The sequence below is a fragment of the Prionailurus viverrinus genome, chromosome C1 (assembly GCF_022837055.1).
Source record: "Prionailurus viverrinus isolate Anna chromosome C1, UM_Priviv_1.0, whole genome shotgun sequence".
Lineage (NCBI taxonomy): Eukaryota > Metazoa > Chordata > Mammalia > Carnivora > Felidae > Prionailurus > Prionailurus viverrinus.
The window spans coordinates 119,017,657-119,042,396 of record NC_062568.1 but is presented as its reverse complement, the minus strand read 5'-3'; the positions used below and the strand labels follow the sequence as shown (position 1 = coordinate 119,042,396).

The 24,740-nt window shown below is 50.2% G+C and overlaps 2 protein-coding genes across 3 annotated transcripts; both read right to left on the bottom strand.

The window, feature by feature from the left end:
- Positions 1-618: 618 nt before the first annotated feature.
- LOC125173720 (transmembrane domain-containing protein TMIGD3-like) lies at positions 619-13,845 on the bottom strand. Of its 2 annotated transcripts, XM_047873205.1 has the most exons (7): positions 13,775-13,845; positions 11,867-11,965; positions 10,365-10,471; positions 6,849-6,915; positions 6,017-6,117; positions 5,445-5,506; positions 619-766 (listed from the first exon to the last, which is right to left on the bottom strand). In XM_047873205.1, the coding sequence occupies exons 3-7, from the start codon at positions 10,402-10,404 to the stop codon at positions 725-727; spliced, it is 312 nt and encodes a 103-aa protein (XP_047729161.1). In that variant the 5' UTR covers positions 10,405-10,471; positions 11,867-11,965; positions 13,775-13,845; the 3' UTR covers positions 619-724. The 2 variants fall into 2 exon arrangements, 1 of the variants encoding a protein (XP_047729161.1); XR_007155132.1 differs by lacking the exons at positions 619-766; positions 10,365-10,471; positions 11,867-11,965; positions 13,775-13,845 and adding an exon at positions 2,606-4,049 and having other exon boundaries at positions 6,849-6,931.
- Positions 13,846-16,302: 2,457 nt separating this feature from the next.
- ADORA3 (adenosine A3 receptor) lies at positions 16,303-20,527 on the bottom strand. The gene is made up of 2 exons (XM_047873199.1): positions 19,655-20,527; positions 16,303-17,412 (listed from the first exon to the last, which is right to left on the bottom strand). The coding sequence occupies exons 1-2, from the start codon at positions 20,002-20,004 to the stop codon at positions 16,806-16,808; spliced, it is 957 nt and encodes a 318-aa protein (XP_047729155.1). The 5' UTR covers positions 20,005-20,527; the 3' UTR covers positions 16,303-16,805.
- Positions 20,528-24,740: the final 4,213 nt, after the last annotated feature.

Sequence of the window (24,740 nt, the reverse complement as noted above, 5' to 3'; positions counted from 1 at the left end):
TAAGTAGGGGCGCTGGGGCTCACACCTACGGAGGCTGGCTCCGGAGTTTGCCGGTTTTTCCATTATCATCAATGATCTGAAACAGTGAGAGATGGAGAAAACCCTCAGTGTCTGTTGAAGAGGGGACTGGCTAATGGAGTACAACGTAGCCGTTAAAAAGAAGGAAGCCACTCTATGTTCGAAGAAAAAAAGGATTTCCAAGTTATGTTAGATGAAAAGTGCCAGCTGCAGAACAGAATTCTGAATACACTCTATTCATGTCCAGTAGAGAACGTGTGTGTGTGTGTGTGTATGCACATGTGTGCCTGCACAGGTGTGCACCTGTATTTGTGCACATCTAGTCTCTGAAAGAAAACACCATGAACTGGTCTTAGTGATTGCTCCCCTGGGAGCTTGATAACTGAGGGACCGAGGGGTAAGGGTGGGAGGAGGTATTGTCCCTTAAAAGCCTTTCGGTAACTTTTTTAAAAATATTTTTATTTATTTTTGAGAGAGAGAGAGAGAGACAGAGCATGAGCAGGGGAGGGGCAGAGAGAGGGAGACACAGAAGCCGAAGCAGACTCCAGGCTCCGAGCTTTCAGCACAGAGCCTGATGTGGGGCTTAAACCTTTGAACCTCGAGATCATGCCCTGAGCCGAAGTCGGACGCTTAACCAACTGAGCCACCTAGGTGCCCGATCCTTTCTGTGACTTTTGAAGTTCTTCATTTACCTTGATGAGGATCTTCAGGGGACCTGATACCCAGTGCTCCCGTCTCCACCTGAATTCTGAACCGAGAAACAAGAGGACTCAGCAGAGAAAGAACAAAGTACTATCTTTATTACAAACGTAGCACTGGAGAACACAGAGAAAGTGTGTCGTCAGAGAATTGGGCAAGTCCCCTCCCCTCCCCACATCCCAACCAGTGGCTCAGCTGCCCCCAGGAGTTGCAGAAGAGATCATGTGCTCTTTGAAAGCTGCACCCAGACTTTCCCTTGCTGGTTAAAAAAGGAAGAGGAAGGGGCGCCTGGGTGGCTAGGTCAGTTAAGCGTCCGGCTTTGGCTCAGGTCATGATCTCGCGGTTTGTGGGTTTGAGCCCCGTGTCAGGCTCTGTGCTGACAGCTCAGAGCCTGGAGCCTGCTTTGGATTCTGTGTTTCCCCTCTCTCCCCCCCACCACCCCCGCTCATTCTCTGTCTCTATCTCTCAAGAATAAATAAACTTAAAAAATTAAAAGAAAAAAAGAAGAGGAAGGGCAGAGCGGGTACACCCAGCGTCCCACCCATAGACTCACATCAGATAGGTCACTTCTTCTCTGTTGGGGTATCATTGAGGAGTGTTACCCTAATGGAGCTCAGTCTGCAGCAAAGGAAGCAAGAATGGGAGGCAAGCAGCCTCCACAAATCTCTTTTAAAAAAACATTAGGTAAGGGGTGCCTGGGGGCTCAGTCAGTTAAGCATCTGACCCTTGGTTTTGGCTCAGGTCATGATCTCACGTTTCATGAGCTTGAGCCCTGCATCGGGCTCTGCACTGACATTGCAGAACCTGCTTGGGATTGTCTCTCTCTCCCTCTCTCTCTGCCCCTCCCTCGATCTCTTTCTCTCTCTTAAATATGCATTAAAAAATACATTAAGAAACTGAGGTAGGAAAATTAATGTTCAAAGAAATCAATTTAGCCAATGTCTCGCATCTAGTAAGCGGCAGAGCAACATTTAAATCCAAGTCTTCCAACTTCCGATTCTTGGCATCTTGCCTGCACGCTAAGCTGTCCCACCCAGAGCAGGTAGAATGGCAGAGAAACTAGCAAGGGAAAGTCAGGTGACCTAATCGAGAGCGTGTGCATTCTGAGATGGAGCAGTGGCTCCTGAGAGCTGGATTTTTTAAAATCAGTGTTTATTTATTTTTAAGAAAGAGAGAGAGGGAGGGGCAGAGAGCAAGGGAGACAGAGGATCTGAAGCAGGCTCCACGCTGTCAGCGTATAGAGCCTGATTCGGGGCTCAAACGCACAAACCACGAAGTCGAACGCTTCACCTGAGCCACCTTAGCATCCATTGACAGCTGGATTTTGAGAAGGCAGTGGAAGAGCAGGCCCAGTTTGGGAGCAAACAAACCGAGGAGAAAGACGGTTTGGGGACAAGTCTTGTGCAGAGACCACAGCACAGCAGAGTGGCCAGCCCCGGGAGGGCAGCCGAGGCCCTTCTGTCGTTGGCTGTGGGGAGCACCTCAGGGAGGTCTCTCTAGCTGTCACCCATTCCCAAACTCAGGGCTGACAGCAAACAATTCTACAGACCTGTGAAGCTAGAAGCCACCTCAGCTTTCCAGTCGAGAGCCAGTGCTTTCTACATGGCTCCAAGAGGAGGAGTAAGCATTGTCCCAGGGCCACATGGACATGGACATTGGACATGAAGTATCACATTAATTGCTCTTGCTTTTTTCTTGAAGCTTCCCCATTTTTAGTAGCAGAGCCGTACGTTTACAAAGTTTTGGGTTTTGTCTCCCTGTCGTGAAAATTGGTGTGCACCTGGTCTTGCTGGATGAAATGAGCCATTAAGTAATTGACCAGAGATTCAAAAGGTCAGTGCCAGGGACGGGAGGGGAAAAAAGACTCTAGAACCCTGGTTCATGGAATCAGAGCCAACCTGTAGGATTCTCAGGGAAATGGCTCTCCAGATTCATAAGTATACATCTTCCAAGAATAGTGATAGATGTCTTCATCTGTCACGGAAGATTGATGCCTGCTGTCTTGCCTCGTGCAGTAAGGAGGCCCCACGGGGCCCACACTGGATTGCTATTTGTAGAATCGGCAGGCTTGTGCTTGAACGTGGCCACGGAGGAGGGCCTGGAGTTGTTTTGTAGATGAGGGAAAAGGCAACACTTTTGACGCTGTTTGCTCTGAGACTCTGGGGGTCTGGCCACAAGGACACAGGGAGGATGGCGGGAAACGGATGGTCCCCACACCCCTGCCCCTTCTCATCAGGCTTCTGGGTAGCGTTGAGCTCCCCACCGACAGAGGGGTTTGGGTGGAAGACACCGTGAAAGCCTGGACTTAAATGTGTGGGGCACGTGCAGAATTGTGGCACGAGCCATTCTCCCTGCCCCCGCCCCACGCTGACCTCAGGACTGCTGATTACCCTGAGCGCTGACACTGGCCGGCACCCTACTGCAAGATACCAGAAGAGCGGGGTTTTTATGAGGGCAGCAGAGGCGGTGATGGGGAGCCCCTGGGAACCCCCTGAAATTGCAGGAAAAGACTTTATATGGGGAGAGAAGGCGCAGACGTGCGGGTGGTTGCTGAGAGCTTAGGTAATTCTGCCGTTAATGACGGTATAGCTTCACTTGCACCCACGGCTGCCGATGCCTCGGTCTTGATTTGTGTTTCCTGGTTTGACCGAATATTTCACCCACCACGCCTCAGCTTCTCACCAGTCAAGAGCAGCATCCGTTCAGTCTGGTGGCGGTTTCCCACAGAGGACCACCTTTTCACCAAGAAGATCTGAGAAATGCTGATTTTGCCTCATGGGGGTAGGACAGCGTGTAATACCAATGTAGAAGCAGATATTGCAATATCATAGTTTAAGCATTCCCAGAAATCCATTTCCAGTGATATCCCAGGAGACGTTAGTCATGCCTCAGAGTTTATTCAACACCAGTGAGGAGTTCATGGGCGAACCAATAAAACACAAGGGATCTCCTGATCCTCTGACCAAGATGCTGCCCTCTCTTCACCTGGCAGCTAGCCGAGGGTGTGGAAACTAAGATCTTGAGATGTTGTCGACTGCGGCGGCAGCCTTGCTCTGGCATGGCCTGGCACAGCTCCCGTGGCCTAATACTGTTCTTACCTAGCTGCAAGCCAGCGCCGGCAACCTGGGCGGGGGGGGGGGGGGGGGGGGGCCCTTCGGAACACCTGAGAGATCACAATCCATCCCCAAGGTGTGGGCTGGTCGTCACGGTGACTATGGCAGCACCACTTTATTTATAAACTAAATGCAAGAGATCTTCAGTCATGTCTGTTCAGGATGAGCCATTATCTTTGGAGCCAGGACACCAGGAGGAGGGCTTCAAAGAGTCGTCTACTTTGTGGGGAATAGACAAAGGAAATGGAGTTGAGATGTGTTGCCTACCTCTCCCGAGTGGTTTCTGCCACAGAAGTTGCAAACTCTCTCCTGGTGGCTTTACGGGGCCTAAACACCAAAGTTTGTCTTCAGGGCAGAAATCAGCTGTCACTGCCCATTGGTCAGTCAGTAGGGATGCTTAGCACATGGGGCCTTCATTCACCTCCCACCGAGCTTCAGTGATATAACGCAACCGGACCCCAGGAACGTCAAAGCCCAGGAACGTCAAAGCCGGAAGGGCCCTTGATTCCAGCTGCCATGTTTCAACTGGCTGAGTGTGAGGAAGCAGGCTGGGGCTGAAACAGGTTGCACCGCCCCTGGCTACAAGGGAAGGGGGTTGGATTCCGCTGCCTCAACTTCCACGACACCATGTGCTTCTCCCGTACCGTCCTTATGCTAGCTGACACATTTTTCATCTGTGTGATAGTTTGTCTTCCTCCCACTCTACCTTATAAGTGCCATGAAGACAGATGCTATGTCTTTCGCTCATCTTTGTATCCCCAGCATCTAGCACGGTCCTGTGCTTGAAAGAATGAATGAATGTATGAATTAAAAGCTCGTGGGGAGTATGAGAATGGAGTCCTCAATTGCTAGAGAAGAAAACAGGCCCAGAGAAACAAGTTACCCAAGATCATGCCTTAAGGCGGTGACGTTGTCTGTCTTAGCAAAAAACTTAGCATACAATTGGGTCCCGAAGGGAGCAGTCTTGGGTAGAACTGAGAAAGATGTTGCCTTGTCTATATTCTTCACCTCCGTGGTTCCCAAAGCTCTAAGAGGACAAAACGGAGCCATGGCTTTGATTTCTTAGGGCTCCTGCTCCACCTGGGGCCACGTTATCACAGAGAGACTAGGAGACCTCACAGCCTTAACTGTGACTCTCAGATTCCTCTGGCGTTACCCTTGTGCTTCCGTAGCAGGTGTTGCCACACGTGCACGTGTGTGCGTGTGCGCGGCTGTGTTTTCCGTCATTCTCTGAAATGTTTTTCTGCACTTCCACACCCACAGGAGGGGGGAGTCTATTTTGTACCTATGCCTACAGTCTCTCCACTGCCCAAGGTACTTCTGTGTCTTCTGAGCATAAACATAAAGAAAATTAAAATAAAGAAACCCTACTGGCCAAGCAGTGGCACTTGTATACGATGTTCTTTCTAGCCTGTGTCCACTTGAGGGGTTAGCAGAACCACCACATGGTTGCCTTAAGAATTTTGGTTTTTCTGATGCTGCCCCAAAGGAAAGGTGCCCAGATCCACACAGTCCCTGCTGAACAAACTTCCTGTTCTCTGTCTAGGAAGGGAGATCCCTAAGTCAGGTAGCTGTGGGGCGCAGGGCCCAGGAAGAGCCAAGGAAGGAACTTACCAGAGGTGTGGGGATCACAGAAGGAGCTTGACTGGTTCTCTGGCTTCTAGCTGGGCCTTTACCTGTAATTGCCCAAGGGCAGAAGGAGACACAAAGCTTAAGGGCTGTTCCTCCCTTGGCTTAAGACTACAGTTGAGGCCATGGGCCTGTCCTCTTCTGCTCCTGACCCTTCTCAAGGAGACTTTTCTATGTCTGCTTACCCAGTGGCCCCAGAGGTCCTTTGGTAAGTCCCTCCAGATGAACAAAAAGTTTCAAAGAGTAAGGCTGCCTCCCAAAGCTTGTGTGCTGGGGGGGCAGGTGGCCCTCGCACACACTGGGACCCGTGGTGTGACCATCTCAGGGCCTCTCTCCTCCCTAGTCTACACATACCTCCACTTACCAAGGCTACTGTGTCCTCTCTGTGACCTCTCATGGGGCCTTTGTCACCATGAAGCAGAATCTACGCCTGTCTATGGGCTGACTGCATTGGCCTCCATGGGTCCAGGCAACAGATGAAGGGCACATTCACTCGTGTGAAAGTTGTTCCTTGGCCCTTTCATTTTCCTTAATCCCCACCCCCAATGGCCACTTACCCCTTCTATTCCTCTGGCTTCTCCGCCTTTCGGACAAGTGACTAATTATAGAGATTATCCCCAAGCCTGTGATCAGTATGCAGATTATGAGAATGGACATCCTGGAAGGAATCACAGACAGACTTCATGTCGACTGAAAAGAAACCACCTTTCATTTCCGTGCTCAGGATCCCTATTCCTGGGATCTGTCCCTCTGCCCTGCCCCCACCCCACCTAGTCCCAGTAGCTCCTGGCCACCATGTCCCTTCAGAGTGCCCGTGTTATCCAGCTCACGCCTGTTTGGACCCGGGCTGGCGGTCTGACCAAGCGGGGCTGAGCCCTTGCCTCAGAAACTAACATGGACCCAGAGCAGGAGGATCCAGTGTTTAGACTGGATGGCCTCTTGAACAGGGGAGACATAAACTCCGGAGCTAGAAGTGGCTGCAACGAAACAGAAAAGGGCAGTGCAGAGAAAGAGAGAGGAAGCAAACACACATGAGAGCAGTGGATCAGAGATAGAGACAAAGTCCCAAAGACATTCCGGACCATTGTTGAGGGTGCCATGTCTCACCCTTCATGCATGAACACTGCTCTCCCCTTAGGGTAGATCCTCCTTTTCAATTAACATCATGAGAGGGCATTTTTGCTATTTACGTTCAAGAGTCCTAAACTAGATTTTTCTGAAAGAAACCACATGGTCACATTGAAGCTACACAGTTCAGGTGGAGAACGAGAACCAACGACATGCAGCTAAAGAGCAGCAGGTGCAAATCAGTTGCCACGCTGTGTTATCCTCGCCTGCCTCCCCCCCAACCCCCCAACACCGGCCTGTCCTCCCCAAGGTCCGACTCACCTGGAGGGATTGGCCTTGTGCGCCACATTGGAAGCCCTGCAGCTCCGGTTCCTGTCGCCTGATAGGTCTGCAGCAGAAAGGACTGGTTGGGGGTCAAGTGAGGCCAGCCCCCAGGCCTGCCCTTTGCCTTCGGCATCTCTGCATCTCTGCCCGTCATTCAATCCCCAGAGAACGAGTGCTCTGGGCAACTCTGCTGGGTCGAGCAGAGGCACGGGGCGTAGCTGTATAAATGCACCCTGCACAGGGCACAGGCTGGAGGGAACAGGTAGGAGCTGAAATCCAGCCCACCCTCTGCTGGCCAAGCCATATGCCCTGCCACTGGGCTCCAGGCACCTCGAGGAAGGGCCACCTTTCCAGAGGTGCACCAAAGCCCTGTGTGGACTAGATGTGGCCCGTGGTTAGAGAGTTCCAGGCTGAAGGCTATGATACCAGAGGCACAAGAGGGCCAGTCCAATCCTTAAGGAACGGATCGATAGGTGGCATCATTGCCACACTGTGCTCGTGGCAGCCACTGAAACCCAATGGGGGAAGTTCTGCCATGGCCCACCCACACTGCCGTCTCTGGCAAATCTTGTTGGGGAGGGGCAGGGGTCTTTGTTTCACTGAAACTAAGGAGCACATTTAGGCGAGGCCTCTTTCATCCCGAGCCTAAAACAGTGCAGTAGAAACATTTTAGGTGTGAAGGATGCCACACATTCAATAAGATGTGTGGCATCTTACAAACAAATTACTAAACAAATTACTAGTTGGTCAAGTGTGAGCAAGATTCTCTAGCCCCAGGAGGCTTCCTGTAGCTTCCCTTAAGTCCTCAGTTTGTTTTCCTACTGGCATTGTGTTCTGGATTATGATAGAAAGGCATTGCTTCTAGAAATGGAAACACTGAGAAGCCACAGAAGGACAAAGAGGAAGGCTGGTACTTTCCATAAGCTCTTTGCCTGAGCAGAGGCTTTCTGATTTAAAAAGAGGTTTTCAGCATTGGACAGAAGAATTCGGGTGAGCATCTGGAGAGCTGTGTCTCAGCCCTGGCCCAAAGGAGCAGTTCACCGGCTTAGACAGACCTCCTCCCACCACAGGCTCAAGTTCAACGTACACCCACCCATCGGCCTCCCCGTGTAAACTGCACTCCTAACCAGTTTGGCCGTGATAGTTACGCCTGTGGATGATGAAACTAGTTAGCGGACGGTCTTTGAAGGTCCTCTTCCTGACAGCTGGGTCATTTTTTACAGCTTCACTCACCTCTCAAGAAATGGATCTTCAAGATTCTAGACCTACTAGGTTGGCCACAGAGCACAGACGTGTAATGACAACCTCTGAGCCTTTCCTGGCCAGTAACACAAAGCTCTCCCACTCCAAATGCCATGGGCCAGATCGCTGTGAGGGAAGGGAGGTTCCAAGAGCACCCCTGCGCCCACCCACCCTCCTCTTCCCCAAATTCCAAGTTAATCCCCGGCACCATCAGCAAAGACCCTACCTTGGAGAGAAGGAAATACCAGGGTACCCCAAGGAACCTAAGGGGGGCCTGACCTGGTGCTCACTGGCCTCAGCGAGTATGTACCACACCAACGAACATGCACAACTGTGGGTTACCCCTGACTAGACCCCTGACAGGGTCCCTACCTTTCCCAGACCAAAAATCACTGGCGAGGCCTCCTCTGTCGTCAGTCACAACCAGCTCTGTAAAATCCAAGTCATCCCTGGCAAAGTCTCACTGGATGCCACACGGGTACCAGCCTGTATCCTCCTTGGTCAGGCAGGACAGAGTGATGATGAGCTGGCTTCCTGTGTCCCTCAGGGCATGACACGCATGCACACACACACACACACACACACACACACACCATCGTCCTTTTAAATATGTTGCAGCTCCTGCCACACTGGAGCAAAATCAGTTTAAGCACTGGAGGCTGATTTTTTATTTTGCTTATTCTGGGTTAGCAACTGCTTTGGGCAGAAAGAGGTCCCGCTAAAACTCACACATTGAAGTATTAACTCTAGTACCTCAGAATGTGACGGATTGAGCCTTTAAGGAGGTAATTAAGTTAAAAGGGGGTCATTAAGAATGGGCCCTAATGCAGCCTGACTGGTGTCCTTATGAAAAAGGAGTTTAGGGGGCGCCTGGGTGGCTCAGTCAGTTGAGCATCCGACTTCGGCTCAGGTCATGATCTCACGGTTCGTGAGTTCAAGTCCCACTATCAGCAAAGTTGTGTGCTGATGGCTCAGAGCCTCGAGCCTGCTTCGGGTTCTGTGTCTCCCTCTGTCTCTGCCCCTCCCTGCTTGCGCACTCTGTCTTTCTCTCTCTCTCAAAAATAAATAAAACATTAAAAAAATTAAAAAAAGAAAAAGAAAAAGGAGTTTAGGACACAGACAACAGGTCGAGGGAAAGTCCTGTGAGGACACAGAGAGAAGGCAGCCCTCTGCAAGCCAAGGAGAGAGGTCTCAGCAGAAGGCAAACCCGCCCACATCTTGGTCTTGGACTATCCAGCCTCTGGAAATGTGAAGAAATCAACCTGTGTGGTTTTGGCCAGCCAGTCTGTGGCGTTTGTTACGGCGGGCCTAGCAAGCTAATGTAGCAACCCTGGAGAAGTCCTGTCCCCTGGCCTGAGGCCGGGGGATCCAGAACTTAGGAGGCCTCTCCCCATTGCTTGTTGGGGGGCTGGAAGAGCCCGAGGATCACTGTTAGCAGATCTCCTGTGTCCACGCCACTGTGGACCCCTCAGGAAGAAACCGAGAAGGTGTGGAGGCTTCTGCGGGCTGCAGAGGGCTGGGAACAGAGGGAGTCACGTTCTGTTCTTAGGAGCCGAGAACTTCCTATTCCCTCCGGACAAGACCTGCGCGGACAGCCCCATCATCTCAGCGTGTTGCGTAGTGAGGAAGTCATGTGCTCCGTGTCCCCTTAGAAGGTGGCTGGGGAAGTACCTGAACAAGGAGCAGAGATGGGAGCAGCAGGCATCTCTCAGCTAGGTCCCCTCAGATGCTGCCAACAACCAGCCCGCACGGCAGGCTCACGTCGCGAATGTCAACTGATGTGACTTGATATCTTGTTTTCCTATCAACCCCACAAGGAAGATGGGGTGATGCTCAGCCTACAGGGCTGGACCCTGACCCAGGGAGAGGCACAACAGCCATCAAGGTCAGCACGCCGGGGGTGGGGTGGGAGGCAGCAGAGCCAGTACTGGTCCCCCGAGTCCCACCCTCAGGCTCAGGCACCGGCAGACAGTGGAAAGTCCCGGCCTCGTCCATGTGCTCAAACACTTTGAGGAAGAGAAGGGGGAGGGAAGGGGACCTTACACTGAAAGGAAGAGTACAGAGCCCCACATTTTCGCTGAGGCTTTCAAATTCCTCACAACCCTCTTAGCAGAGCAAAGAGCAAGGATGAATTTGGACAGGATCTCTTTTCTCCTTTTATTTTCCCATCCCACTTCTTGGGTGGTTCGAGCTACTAAGCAGGAGGGGAGAAGGAAATGCAAGGTGTCTGAGAAGTTTGGAGGCTGCAGATATTCTTTCCCCATATCTTACCTGAAAAGACAGTCAAGAGAAGCAGAATGAAGAGCCCCATGACTGGAAGGAAGTGAACCTTCACCTGGAATGGTAAGATACGTCCCAGGGTTTCAGGAATCCTGGATCTGTTTAAAGGAAACATATCTTTGAGCTTAAGCTGGTTTGATCCTGTTTGAAGAGACCAGGGCAAAACGACCAGTCAATCCAAGCAGTGCTACTATGTATAGCTATCCAGGTTGTGTACTGCACAAGGGGACCTCATCAGAGGGATGCCATTCGTGGACATAAACTTACTTTTATAACAATATGGGCAACTGAAAAAAAATTGTGGGTTTCTGGCACTCCCAAAACAGCAACGGAGAGTCCCCTCCTGGATAAATCCACCCTGCTACAACAAAGCCTTATACACACGCAGACCGGCACAGGCACACACATCAGCACGGACACACATTCGGGTGTCCAACTGTGCCCTGTCCCGCCAGCGGACCGGGTTATTGCCAGAGGATGACACGCTCAGAGGCACGTTCTCGTCTAGTTGAGAGGAAGACCAGTAAGGAAATTACCTCCCCTGACTCCCGCATGGACCATGAAGCCTCACCCAGGGAGCGGGGTCAGGGGCAAAGCATGAAGCTGTTATGAGCTGTGCCTGGTGTCTGGAGCATGGAGTGGTGTCGGTGTGAGTGTCTGAGTGTCAGCAGGCAGGGCCGCAGCCTCCAGAACTCTTGAGAGCTTGCCGGGCAGAGCTGGGGCAAACCAAGGGTATCTGTCCATGCAGAGGTAGAAGCTTCTCTTGGTTCTTTTTGGGACTCCTGGCCTGACCACTGATTTTGATTTTTATTTATTTTTGAGCGAGCAAGCGAGCGAGTGAGAGAGAGAGCACACATGTGCACTCGAGGCGGAGTGGCAGACAGGGATACCAAGGATCTGAAGCAGGCTCTGTGCTGGCAGCGGAGAGCCTGACACAGGGCTCGAACCCATGATCCACGAGATCATGACCTGAGCTGAAGTCAGAGGCGTAACTGACAGAGCCATCCAGGTGTCCCCCGACCAATGACTTTTAGGGTTTGAATTGTGGAACCGCCTCCCAGGTGAATTTAGACCGAGCACTACTTATCACACCCCGGAGCCAACGCTTCCCATCAATGGCCAGAGGTGGATGAGCGTCCAGGGTGTTCAATCATGTCCTCTTGTGAAGCAGAGGGACCTCTCTCTCATCCACACGAAGTCAGCATGTCGGCCAGCTCTAGGCCGAGTTTCACCTGCACCATGTTGGTTGTGTTACCCATATTGCCTCATTTACTCCTCATTAAACCTCTACGAGTTCAACACATGAACCGCAAGGTGGAGGAAAAAAAAAAAAAGGAAGAAAGGAAGGAGGAATCTATAGTTTAAAAGGGGCTTAAGAGAAATAATGACAAATTACAATATATGGAACTTATTTGGATCCTGATTGAAGCAAACAGTTGAGAAAAGTCTAGACAGTGGCTCCATAGTTGATGATGCTAAGAAATTATGGTTACATTGTTTCAGAGGGGATCCTGACATCGTCAAGAACCAGCCTCTCCGATGGCTCCCGGCATTCATGCTGTTGTTCCCTCTTCAGCCGAATCAGGGCTGGCCTGTGTGATCAAGAAAACCAATGAAAATTAGATAGCAATTGATCATTTGTGTGGTCATATTTTTTAAAATCAGTATTATTTCTGAGAAAGCTGCGTGCAAATCATGCACTGGGAATGGCTTGGAGAAAGTGCCGTGAAACCAAAGAAAAGCACCAACAGAAGGAGAAATGGATTGTGCCCAGACGTCAGTGAAGTGTGCAAGTCATGAAAAGGTGACGCTCTAAAGCAAATGAGAGGCCCGGAGTTATAGAGAATGGAGGGATGTGTCTTATCAGTATCCTGACTCCCAGGTAGTGCAGTTAGTTCTCCTGGTGCCTCATAAGGGTAGAATTAATTTTTGCTCCTTAGATGGGCAAACTAAGAAGATGAATGGGTAAGAAGCAGAAGCCCACTGATCATTTAAAAACTACCTTTTAGAAATAAAACCCGAAGTGTTTGCAGAGGAAATAAATTGATATCCCCAAATTTCAAGATAGTCAGGGTAGGGCAAGCGGGTGGGTAGGGGCATAGAGGGAATAAGATTGGCTGTAAGTGGACCATTATTAAAGCAGCATAATAGATATCGGAGAGGTCATTTTTCTGGTCTCTCCACTTTTGTGTGCCTGAAGTGTTCCATAATAAAAAGTAAAACAGGGGCGCCTGGGTGGCGCAGTCGGTTAAGCGTCCGACTTCAGCCAGGTCACGATCTCGCGGTCCGTGAGTTCGAGCCCCGCGTCGGGCTCTGGGCTGATGGCTCAGAGCCTGGAGCCTGTTTCCGATTCTGTGTCTCCCTTCTCTCTGCCCCTCGCCCGTTCATGCTCTGTCTCTCTCTGTCCCAAAAATAAATAAACGTTGAAAAAAAAATTTTTTTTTTAAAAAGTAAAACAAACAAACAAACAAACTCTGACACAGATATTACAAGTTCAGTTTTAGGAAACTGCCCCAAGTTCACATGCCCAAGTACAGCCATGATAATCTGATGCTAAATCCAGAGGAAAACACACACACACACACACACACACACACAACACACACACAGAGTTCTTTCCATCACACTCTTCTTCCTCCTCAACAGTAACAACACTGCAAAATTATAGATACTTTACGTTTTACAAGGGGACGTGACCTACACATATCACCTGAGTGGTCAGGGCAAGAGGCAGCCTGTTTTGCCATTCCCACCACACCCGGCGTGGCATCAAAGGGCAGAGTTTCTCTAGAAAATACGCATATGGTTGTAAGAAACTGAATACACCAGTGGGCAATGGCCAGATCACATATGACAACAGACCTTTGGACAGAATTTCTGGCCAGGGAAACCAGCATCTTATCTACAGTAACTGGCCGGGGAAGCCGGCCCGCCAGAAGTCCAGTTGGTAGGAAGTCAGACCGTAATCTCTAGCAGAAGTCCAGAACGCCAATCGATAATCCCCGTGACCATCAACCCCAAATGGCCAGGGATAACTGACAGCTTCCCAAATTCTTGTCCTGCTTCCAACTTGGGACCAACCAGAGAAAGCCAAATATGCTCTCCTAACCAATTCCACAGGATGCCCACTGCTACTTAGCCCGCCCACAGCTTCCCCAGGCCAGCAGCCTCTAGGAAGGGCACAACTAAAGCCTCCCAGTTTCCCCTGTAGAGCCTGCCCCCCTCCTCTGCACGCCTTTAAGTCTCTGCCGAAATCCAAGTAGCAGTGACTGACTCCCTGGCTACTGCAAGCTTGGGATAGCTTTTGCCTGTTCCCATCTGGTCCTAGCTTATTTCCACAGTTGACTTAATAATAATAATAATAATAAACGGGTTAATAAACCCAGCTACTCAGCGCCTACCTTCATTCCAACGAATTCATATGGAGGAGGAGGAAGCAAACTTTGGTCTTGTCTGGGTAGTCTTTTTTTCCTTATTCCTTGCGAACAAAAGCCCAACAGCCACCCTCAACTGTTCAGCTGAAGGGAGCTAGCCGGGAGACAGCCTGGAGGAAGCGCCGGTGACACTAATCACTAAACCTGAAACCAGGGTGGAGCTCACCACTTCTACCCGAGCCCCTCACCAGGGATTCTTAGTTCATCTTTTCTGAGTCCTCTCAAACAGGCATTCTCATTATAAGGGCTTCTTCTGGGCTGGTGGAACATCTTAGCTCAGGACATTCCCATTTCACTGAAACAAAACATAAAAAAAAAAAAGCAACTCCTGGGGCGCCTGGGTGGCCCGGTCGGTTAAGCATCTGACTTAGCTCAGGTCATGATCTCGAGGTTCGTGAGTTTGAGCCCCACATCGGGGTCTGTGCTGACAGCTCAGAGTCTAGAGCCTGCTTTGGATTCTGTCTTCCTCTCTCTCTCTCTCTCTCTCTCTGCCCCTCCCCCACTCGTGCTCACGTGCTCTCTCACTTTCAAAAATAAATAAACATAGAAAAATTATTTTTAAAAAATTGAACTCCTGAAAACGCTCAGTGGATCTGCTAAGCAGTGGACTTCGGGGGGGGGGGGGGAGTGGGGAGGAGGAGAAAGGGAAAAGAAAGAAGAAAAGTTTGTTTTTTCTGAAACTCAGAAAACTCATCTTCCCACAGCGATGACCCAGGACAGATTGCTGCTTTGTTTTGAGGGAAGTAGTCCCCTTAAATGAAATTTCTTTCTTTTTTTTTTTTAATTTTTTTTTAACGTTTTATTTATTTTTGAGACAGGGAGAGACAGAGCATGAACAGGGGAGGGTCAGAGAGAGGGAGACACAGAATCTGAAACAGGCTCCAGGCTCTGAGCTGTCAGCACAGAGCCTGACGCGGGGCTCGAATTCACAGACTGTGAGATCATGACCTGAGCCGAAGTCGGCCGCTTAACCGACTGAGCCACCCAGGCGCCCCTCAAGTTTCAAAAACAGTGTGAAGTGTGCTACTGCAATGTTACAGATTGTTTGTAAATTATCAAGCGCCTGTGTCTGGGACTGAAAACTGATCAGCCCTTCCCTCAAGGGTCCGACAGGGCGGAGGTGGTTTCTGGCCAGCAGAATGCAACAGGGTCACCAGAAAATCCCACAGTAAACCCGGGGCCTCATCCTGGAGGGGCGTTTTAACTCAGCACAAAAACTAATTCAGGGGGGAAAGCCTTAAATCAAACAAGGGACGCCATTAAGGGGAAAATTTGGTGGAGGTTTTGGGGCCGGCGCTTGGATTTTTAAGGAAAATAGATCCCCAAATGTTGAAGGGGAGGCTGCTGGGCTGAAGGTAGCCTCCCACACTTCCGGGGACAGTGGCGCCGCGGTCCAGCCATTTGCCTTTAAGATAGATTGTGAGGGGTGCAGGGAAGTGGGTGGGTGGGTGACCAGCTCAGTTTGGGGTTAGTAGGAAAGTAGACAGAAGTTTTTCAACTTCCCAGACAGTGTTCTTCTTCCTGGGGTGATAGGGGGAGACAAGCGGGGCTTTACTGAAATGAAATGTTAACTAGATAAATATGGTTATCGTGTCCTGGCCCAAGATTGCGGTCGGGATAAACTTTCAGAATCGGCTAAGAACTAATACTAATGATGATAATAATAAACCATTTTCAGTATACTTATCCTCTTGGAAGTGGTTTAATTGAAATCCCATCTTGCTGCTCTCATCAAGTTTATATATTCATTGTCTGGGGAAAGTCCACAGCTGCAAGTGTGCACGGACCACACCAGAGATGTGCCCTTGAATCTCCAGAGCCACGCTCAGTGTTTGAAAGGTGTGGCTGGAACTCTGTCCCCGCCTGGCGTACCTAAGTACGGCCATGCTCAAGCATTCAAGCTGTAGTTTGTATCCATGTGTCTGCTGATTGTACCTCAGATGAACTTGAGAGTTTGGACTTTGGCGAAGTTACAAGCCCCTCTTCGTGTCTGAGAATAGGTGGAGAGGAGCTCGGGATCTCCCAGAAGGCAGGGCTGAGTTTCAATCCTGGCTCTACTACTTGTTAACTGTTTGACTATAGACAAGTTTTTTAACCTCTCTGTTCTTCCATTTTCTTCTGCACAGGGAAGAGGATAGTAATGGTGGGACCTACCCCAGAGGGTGTCCGGACCAATGTATGCAAAGTAGGTGGTGCATAGACAGTGCTAAGCAAAGAATAGCTATCCTGTCTCTCTCTCTCTCTCTCTCTCTCTCTCTCTCTCTCTCTCTCTCTTTTTGCCTCTTTTGACCCTTCTCTAACAATTGATGAATGGTTCATAAAGTTGGCAAATGCTCTGATCAGCCCAGGAAAAAGGAACAGGGTATTCTAGGCAAGGAGTGAGGGCCCCAGAGTCCAAACAGGTGAACATGGCAAGCAGGTTGAGTGCCACGAGCAGCCAGCTGGGGTCCGCAACCCCAAGTGACCCTGACCCCCAGCAGAGAGCTACACAACAGTTAGCCGTCATCTTTTATTTACTCAAATACATTTACTCAAATACTGGTGAATTCAGCAGTTTAAATCCCCCTTTGTTAAACTTTGCTCCCACCATCTCCCTGGCATCTGATGGTGTAGGTGTCTCTGCTTGGTTCCACGACAGAAAGGAACTGAGTCACCACCACACACATCCAGATCGGGACCTTTCATCAGTAAGTCAACAAAGCATCCTTCAGATACCTTGACTTCTCCTCCTTCTCAAACAGGAGGCAGTAGTAACAGTAGAATGCTTTCTTCAAGTCAGTCATCCAGAACATAGAATCAAAGAAAGACAAGGAAAAAATTGGATAATAGAAAAGGGGTGTTAGGGGAGGTACCACTGGGGGCAGCCAGTCAAATGCTCCCCACTCAGTAGAAGGAATTAAGGACATGAAAGCCTTTGGCTCAGATGGGTGGTTCTTCAAGTGTTTACTGATGCCGAATCCGAAGGTCAATGGGGTGAAGAGGGGTCTTTCATGGGTAACTACTCAGAAGTCTGATCAGTGCTTGGGTCCAAGGAATCAGAGGACTGGCAGATCATACAGGTTTTGAAGATCAAAACATAGGTTTCCTTGAACTTCTTTATTTTGTAAGCATAGACAATAGGGTTCATCATGGAGTTAGCATGGGAGAGCAAAATGCCCAAGTAAAGTATAATTTGCGGCACCTCACCGTGGAAGTAGGTGATACAGTTGATGATGGATAAAGGCAGCCAGGACAAAGCAAACAGGAAGAGAACCAGAAACAGAGACTTGGCCGTCTTGAACTCCCGTCCGTAAAACGTGCCTGTCTCTTTGGAGCTCGAGAAGCTCTGATTGAGTTTGTTCCGGATGACATAGAATATGTCAAGATAGATGGCGCACATAATAACCAGGGGGATTAAAATCCACGTGAAGAAGCTGAAGTAGACCATGTAGTCCATCGTCATGACAGAACGGAACTGGCATGAAAGGGAGGTGACATTTCTGTAGTGCTCGGAGGTCAGTTTCATGTTCCAGCCAAACATGGGGGTCAGTCCCACCAGGAATGACACCAGCCAGCAAAGGCCCAGGGCCAACCATATTCTTCTTTGAGTGGTGATCCTCCTGTATCTGTTTGAATGGAAGAGAATGGGTGAGTTCGCAGTAGGAATTGCTAAAGGAGTGGGGGAGGGGAAGATGAGGCTGGAGAGTGCTGGCATTCCTGCAAATTTCTCCAGGGACTTCTTTTTTGTTTTTTGTTTTTTTTCAAGAAATACCACGGGGCGCCTGGGTGGCTCAGTCGGTTAAGCGTCCGACTTCGGCTCAGGTCATTATCTCATGGTCTGTGGGTTCAAGTCCCACGTCGGGCTCTGTGCTGACAGCTCAGAGCCTGAAGCCTGTTTCAGGTTCTGTGTCTCCCTCTTTCTCTGACCCTCCCCTGTTCATGCTCTCTCTCTCTCTGTCTCAAAAATAAATAATAAAATGTTAAAAAAAAATTAAAAAAAAAAAAAAAAGAAATACCATCTAGAATGGATTAGAAATATGTTGCCACACTCGCAGCTCAAGAATTCTTTGATTCCTGGGAGGATAAGAGTTTTCTAAGTCTCCTGGCATCGCCTACTTGGTGAGAAATTATCTCCTCAAAGCGCGTTTCTGGCCATGTTTGGTTTGGCCCAGGAATTACACTTTGCCTCTCCCACACTCCCCCCAACCGGTGCCTGCCCCTGCTTCTCTCTTTGCAATGGCATCCACACTTGGTGTTTGAGTCACATGGGTCTGTGGAGTTGTGGAGTTCAGGTTCAAGTGCTTCCAGGACCTAAAACGACTCATCCAACAAGAGTCACCATCTCTCCTTCCAGCATCCTTCCTGACAACATTCCACACAGACTATGAGAAAGAAACTGATTGTGTTAAGCACCGACTGTGTCCTCAGGAGACTTTAGCTCAATTAAATTTCACAACAGGGGCACCTGGGTGGCTTAGTCGGTTAAGCGTCCGACTTCGGCTCAGGTCATGATCTCAACAGTTCGTGGGTTAGAGCCCCGCGTCGGACTGTGCTGACAGCTCGGAGCCTGGAGCCTGCTTCGGATTCTGTGTCTCCCTCTCTCTCTGACCCTTCCCCCACTTGTGCTCTGTGTCTCTCTCAAAGATAAATAAACATTAAAAAAATAAAATGAAAAAAACCTCACAACAAACAAAAGCTATCTCTATGATAATGTCCATTTCATTGCTGGTGACAGGTGAGGATAACAGTCGTTTGAACTACCATTGATCGAGCACGGACTGGGCAGGCATTTTGTTTTTTTAGAAAGATATATTTTTTTTAAGTTTATTTATTTTGAGAGAGAAAGAGTGCAAGCGAAGGAGGAGCAGAGAGAGAGGGAGACAGAGAATCCCAAGCCGGCTCCGCAGCTGGCAGCACAGAGCCTGATGGGGGCTCTGACTCACAAACTGTGAGATCATGACCTGAGACAAAACCAAGAGGCAGATGCTTAACTGACTGAGCCACCCAGGGCGCCCCGACCTATGGAATTTCATGAGGAAGTTGCAGTCACTGTCCCCACTTTATAGGTGAAAAAAAGAAACGGGCAAGTAACCTGCACGAGCTGGAAGCGGCAGAGGTAAAAATGGAAATGAGGTCAGTCTGAGTTCAGAGTTCCAAAGTTAACCACCATGGAAAGATGAGGAACCAAAGCTGAGAAAGTTAAACAACTTGTCCCAGCTCAGAGCTCAAGATCTGGGCTTTGACCCCTGGCTTGTTTGCAGATTTGCAGGTTTCTCCCCACGTCTCTTCCCCAAGACCAGACAGGAGGAATATGAGACAATTGCTATTCAGGACTCTTGGGGAATGACATGTCTCCACTGGTGGGCCTATTCTATTCACATGGTCACAGGAAAGGTTGTTACTGCTTTCTGCAGTGGAGAACGTTTTGATCCCCATCTCTACATGGAAGAGGAAGCAAAGTTAAAGTAACTTTAAAATAACCTACATCTGCAAAGAACAGAACCATCCATTTATCCCCGCCTATTCTTTTCTGTTCACTCCTTATTTTATCTGGTAGGTTTCCAACATTTCTAAAACTCAAGAACAGTTTTTACTAATTAAAGATGCATCAAGCTTTCATCATCCTTAGCTGCCCCGGGGGCCCGAGCATACATACCCACAGTCAGTGGAGAAAGATCGAGCATTCCTCTGTTCCAGAGTCCCAGCTCAGCGTCGTTAAGCCCCTCACACACCAAATGGTGCAAAGAAATGTAGTGCCCTCTTTCAAGTTCAGAGGCCAGTCTGGATTTGTTTTCACTGAAAACTCGTCTGGGATCTGAATTTTGTAGCCCCATGTCCCAGGCGCCTCCATCACACCTCCCCTCTTACCTGACTGTGAGCTTGACCCGCAGGTATCGGTCCACAGCAATGGCTAGCAAGGACATGATGGAGGCATGGGTGAAGATCAGCAGTAGGCAGGTCATGAAGAGGCAGTTATAAAAGTGGATTGTGATACCCAGGTTGATGACAATGGCCAAAGGCATGACCAGCACCCCAACGGCAATGTCAGCCAGGGCCAGGGAGACGATGAAATAGAAGGTGGTGGTCTGCAGGCTGGGGTTCAGCTTGACCACCCAGATGACCAGCACATTGCCCACTATGGCACAGAGCCCGATGAGAATCTCCACGGTGATGTAGGTCACGTTGGCCAACAACAGGGCAGTGCTGTTGACAGCCATCTTGCTCTCGTCAAGGAGCCTCCCTAGTAGCAGGCGTGCTGACGGGATCTGAGCAGCCCGGTGAGTCGAGCTTTGCCAGGCACCTCACTTGAGGTTCAGGGGCAGCAGCAGCAGTCTGAAACTCACAACTCGCTCATTCCTTCTCTTCTCCGATGGGACACTCCCTTGACGCCCCCACCTTTTCTTAGAGAGAGCCCATCTAGGGGCAATCACTTCTTGCCTCTTTGTGGGCCACACATCCCTGGGCTCCCGGAAGCGTGGAGGACAGTTCTCTGTGGGCTGAATCTGAAAGTGCTGCGGCTCTTAGTTCCCCAGACAGACACGCTCAAGACCTCTGCCTCCTGCCCCCAGGGGGCCACTTGAGCTCCATCGAGATAAGCAGCCCTCTTCAGGGGTGTTTCAGGAAGTAAGATGGGCCAAGAGGAAGCAGAGACCAGGGACATTCAGCCAGAAGATGGAAAGAGAAGAGGAGGGGTGTGAATGGCAGGGAGAAGGTTCTGAATTCATTCACTGGGGGATCGGATAGGAGTGTAGTGCCGGGTGGGAGAGGAGTGGAAACACAGACTCTTCTATTCTGGCTTTCTGCTGACTTAGCAGAAAGATCCCGTGACAAGGAAGCAAACGGTAGCTACAGGGGAACAAGAAATAGATTGTGGTGGCAGCCTTAGCCAGAATTTATTGGGTTTTTTTTTTTTTAGCGTATGCTATAGACTGTTTGTGTCCCCCCAAAATGTATATGTTGAGATCTGATCCTCAAAATGATGGCATTAGGAGGTGGGGTCTTTAGGAGGTGCCTAGGTCTTGGGGATAGAGCCCTCAGGCATGGGATTAGTGTCTTATAAGAGACACCCCAAAGAGTGTCTTGATCTTGAACCTCCCAGCCTCCAGAGCAGAATTTCTATGGCTTATAAGCCACCCAGTCTGCAGTATTCTGTTACAGTAGCTTGAACAGACTAAGACAGTGCAGACAGCAAGCACTGAGGCCAGCTGGGACCCAGCTTTTGCATCAAAGATCCTTTGCCCAGGCTTCTGGATCAGTGGGTTAAGCGTCTGACTTTGGCTTAGGTCATGATCTTGCAGTCGGTGAGTTGGAGCCCCGCGTCGGGCTCTGTGCTGCCAGCTCGGAGCCTGGAGCCTGCTTCGGATTCTGTGTCTCCCTCTCTCTCTGTCCCTCCGCCACTTGCATTGTCGGTCTCCCTCATATGAGAGAGAGAGAGAGAGAGAGAGACCCGTTGCCAGAGGACAAGCTAAGATCCCCTGCTCAGAAAGGCAAAAACACTCAGCACCTCCCACAAGCATCACATCTGCTGACTCCACATTTCCCCCTGTCAGCCCACACGCCCACCAATGTCTCACATGCCCTCACACCAGCAACCACCCCTGTGACAAATCTCTTTGAGGAACAACAGGACAACAGGATGACCGGCCAGGCAGAAAGGAGAGAAAGGGCCACGCGTGTGCATAATCACACAGCATACCCCTCCTACTCGCCCACCCCCACCCACATGAAAAGAGGAACCAAACTGCTTCCCTGGAAGTCGCTCATCACCTGGTCTGAAGCTTCTGGAAATCAGACACTTAAATGCAATTGTTATTTAAGGTCCAGTCCTGCCCACTGGGGTTATTTAGAGACACAGCAAGAAGGGATGGGTGGACCCGAGCTCACACAATGGATCGGAAGGTTTATAATATTTGCCTTAAATAACCCCAATCTACGCGCAGCCAGAACTAAAATTCAACACCGACAACAGCGTTGCTCACATCCTTGCCAGGGCACCGGTGAGACGCCTCGGGGCCGTGGCATTTCCACGTCACCTTCTGCTCCCCCCACGCCCCCTCCCCCCATCTCAAGTTGGCCCAAGTCTGAATAACCTTGCCCATGCCTCCTGGACTTGCCACTTCACCCTGGCCCAACCCCCCAGACATTAAGGGGCGGCGGCCCTCTCCAGCAGCATCGCCGCCTTTCCAGCGTTTTCCAGTGTTAACCATGCCCACATCCCTGCACCGTGGGAACTTGAGAAGCTTCGCCAGCCTCCAGCGCAGCTTCTCACAAGAGTATCTACTGCAACTGCTTTCTTTATCTCTGCTTCAGGGGAGGAAGTCACAGAGAACAAGTTCTAGGAGGCTGCATGCTACCGAAAGAAGTCGCTCTCGCCCTAAGGCAATGGTTGAATTTTGGTGACAGGGTGTAAAAAAAAAAAAAAAGTACCCTCTCTGCTGGCCCCTTGCCACCCGGTAGGACCAAACAGCCAATATGTGAGAGCAAGACACTCTGGGGTAGGGACCAGTCATATCGCTACGTTGGGGCGAATGTATAGTAAGGGGGCGGTTTCCAGGGGGGTGCTTGGCCACCCAGGTCTGCCTTGCTCCCGGTTCGAGAGCTGGTCAGGCAACAGACAGCTTCCACATTTAGAGAGAGAGGTGTGAGGGGGGCTGTGTCATTATGAGCCAGAAGCTGGGGGAGGGAGAAGGTGGCAGAGGCCAGGAAAGTACCTGAGCCACGGATCCAGCCATAGAAAGTGGAGCAAGGTTTTGGGGATGGATTCCACAGCTAGAGCTGGAAACCTGATCTTTACCCCTTTCATCCTCCCTTAGGACCTGAGTGAGTCCTTTTCTAACCAGCCCATCTCGGCTGTGATAGAGAAGCCACGGAGAGGGCTTTGTGTCCCTGCACCTGTAACAAGAGCAGTGTGGTGGGTGCAGAATAGCCTGGGAGAGAATAATCTAGGGGGAAAAGGAGAGGCTGGGGCCGCACTTGAGACACCTTGACCTAGACCCCTTTTCCCACCTGGGAATTGTGTCTCCTGAATTCTCTGGACATTTCCTGTCCAGGAACCAAGGGAAGGCTGAATCTATCCGTGCTCAGGGGGGTGACTGGAGGGATGAGGAAAGAGGTTTCCACATTACTTAGCATTTTTGCCTAGTATTGGGCCCTGAGCCAACTTCTCACTCCAGACCGAGTGCCAGAAGGCAACCTGGAAAAGAAGAGAGAGCAGGCTGGAAAAGAAGACAGAGAGGCCAGGACAGATGGTCATCTTGTCTCCCCCGCCCCCCCAACACGCCCCACAGCTGCTCTTGGGTAACTTCCCTCATCTCTCATGGACACGCCGTCTCAGCCCCCTGAGCCATCCCCAGAAGCAAGTCTCCCCACAGCCTCTATGCGGCCCTCAGGATCAAGTCCCGCCCCTTTGGAATGACGAACGAGACCCTTCGAGGTGGGGTGTCCCAGCCCCCTGCAGCCTCCTGGTGCCTGGATCCCCCTCTTCTCCAAAACCACAAGCACCACCATGATTTCTCTTCCTCCCCCACGTGTGCCCAGCTTAGAAAGCCCTTCTCCCTGTGTCCACCTAGAACACAAGCACTTTTCCTTCAAGACTATTCTCGAACAGGACCCTGAAGAGAATTTCCCAGACATCCCCTCACCATGCTGTGTTTATAAGCCCCTCCCCTGCTATCTATGCCCCTGGAGCATAGGGGTCTCCACTCATCATTTCTAGCCCCCCCACCATGGCTGGCAGGTTGCAGGTGCTCAAGTATATTTCTGATAAATGAATGAATAGGAAAGTTCCTCAGTGAACCAGGGGGCATCAGCTTGGCACTAAGCATGGAATCAGCTAGGACCGGTTGAGCATGTTCCATCATACCACCTGCCACGGTGAGGGTTTTACTTTCATGGTCTCATTCAATGCTCTCTGATGAAATGTTTACTATAATCACAGCTGAACAAACTGAGGCTCAGAAAGGAGAAGTAATCTGGGGCGCCTGGGTAGCTCAGTAGGTTAAGCGTCCCATTTTGGTTCAGGTCGTGATCTCGTGATTCGCGAATTCAAGCCCCGCGTCGGACTCTGTGCTGACAGCTCAGAGCCTGGAGCCTGCTTCGGATTCCGTGTCTCCCTCTCTCTCTGCCTCTCCCCTGCTCACGCTCTGTCTCTCTCTGTCTCAAAAATTAAGTAAACATTAAAAACAGAAAGAAAGGAGAAAAGAAAGGTGAAGTAACTTGCCCAGGATTGCGCAGCTAGAAAGTGGCAGAGCCGGCATTCAAACCCAGGCTCCTGGCTACGGTAAATGAGTGGGCAAGTGAATAGCCACGTGAAGCTTTCACAAGTACAAGGTGTCCCTGAACTTGACGTTGCCATATTATCATTGGGAGGTTCTAGCCTCAACGCATGGAGAAGAGAGAGGTGACCAAGATCATGGGAACAGAGCACCAGTATAGTGTAGGCCTGGTACCCGCTCTGAATTACGGACAGGTGAGAGAATGAGCAGGGCACTTGGCAGGGCTTCAGGGGGAGATCTGGAATAGAAAGAACACCTTTTGTTGGACCAGAGTGCCAAAAAAAAATTTTTTTTTTACATTTTTTAATAGTTATTTTTGAGAAAGAGTGGGAGATAGAGTGTGAGCAGGGGAGGGACAGAGAGAGAGGGAGACACAGAATCTGAAGCAGACTCCAGGTTCTGAGCCTGATGCAGGGCTCGAACTCACAAACTGGTCATGACATGAGCTGAAGTCGGACATCTAACTGACTGAGACACCCATTTCCCCCCCCCCCCCGACCAAAATTTTTTTAAATAATAAATTGTAAGTGAGATGTGGCTCAGGGAATCTCCCCGTCTAAAAGAAGGGCCATGTCTGTTTCGGTTTTATTAAAAGAACATGGACTCCATGGAGGAGGCAAGGATCGGGGAGGGAATCCATCAACCTGAACCACAGGAAAAGCATCTGAGTCCTAGGGAAA

Excerpts from the sequence above, each read along its gene's own strand:
- LOC125173720 (XM_047873205.1), bottom strand. The coding sequence starts at position 10,404 with ATGGGGCTCTTCATTCTGCTTCTCTTGACTGTCTTTTCAG. Across the intron at positions 6,916-10,364 it reads TCTCTTGACTGTCTTTTCAG|ACCTATCAGGCGACAGGAAC; the intron begins GTAAGATATGGG and ends TTTCTGCTGCAG. Across the intron at positions 767-5,444 it reads CTGTGATCCCCACACCTCTG|AATTCAGGTGGAGACGGGAG; the intron begins GTAAGTTCCTTC and ends TTCTCGGTTCAG.
- ADORA3 (XM_047873199.1), bottom strand. The coding sequence starts at position 20,004 with ATGGCTGTCAACAGCACTGCCCTGTTGTTGGCCAACGTGACCTACATC. Across the intron at positions 17,413-19,654 it reads CGGGTCAAGCTCACAGTCAG|ATACAGGAGGATCACCACTC; the intron begins GTAAGAGGGGAG and ends CCATTCAAACAG.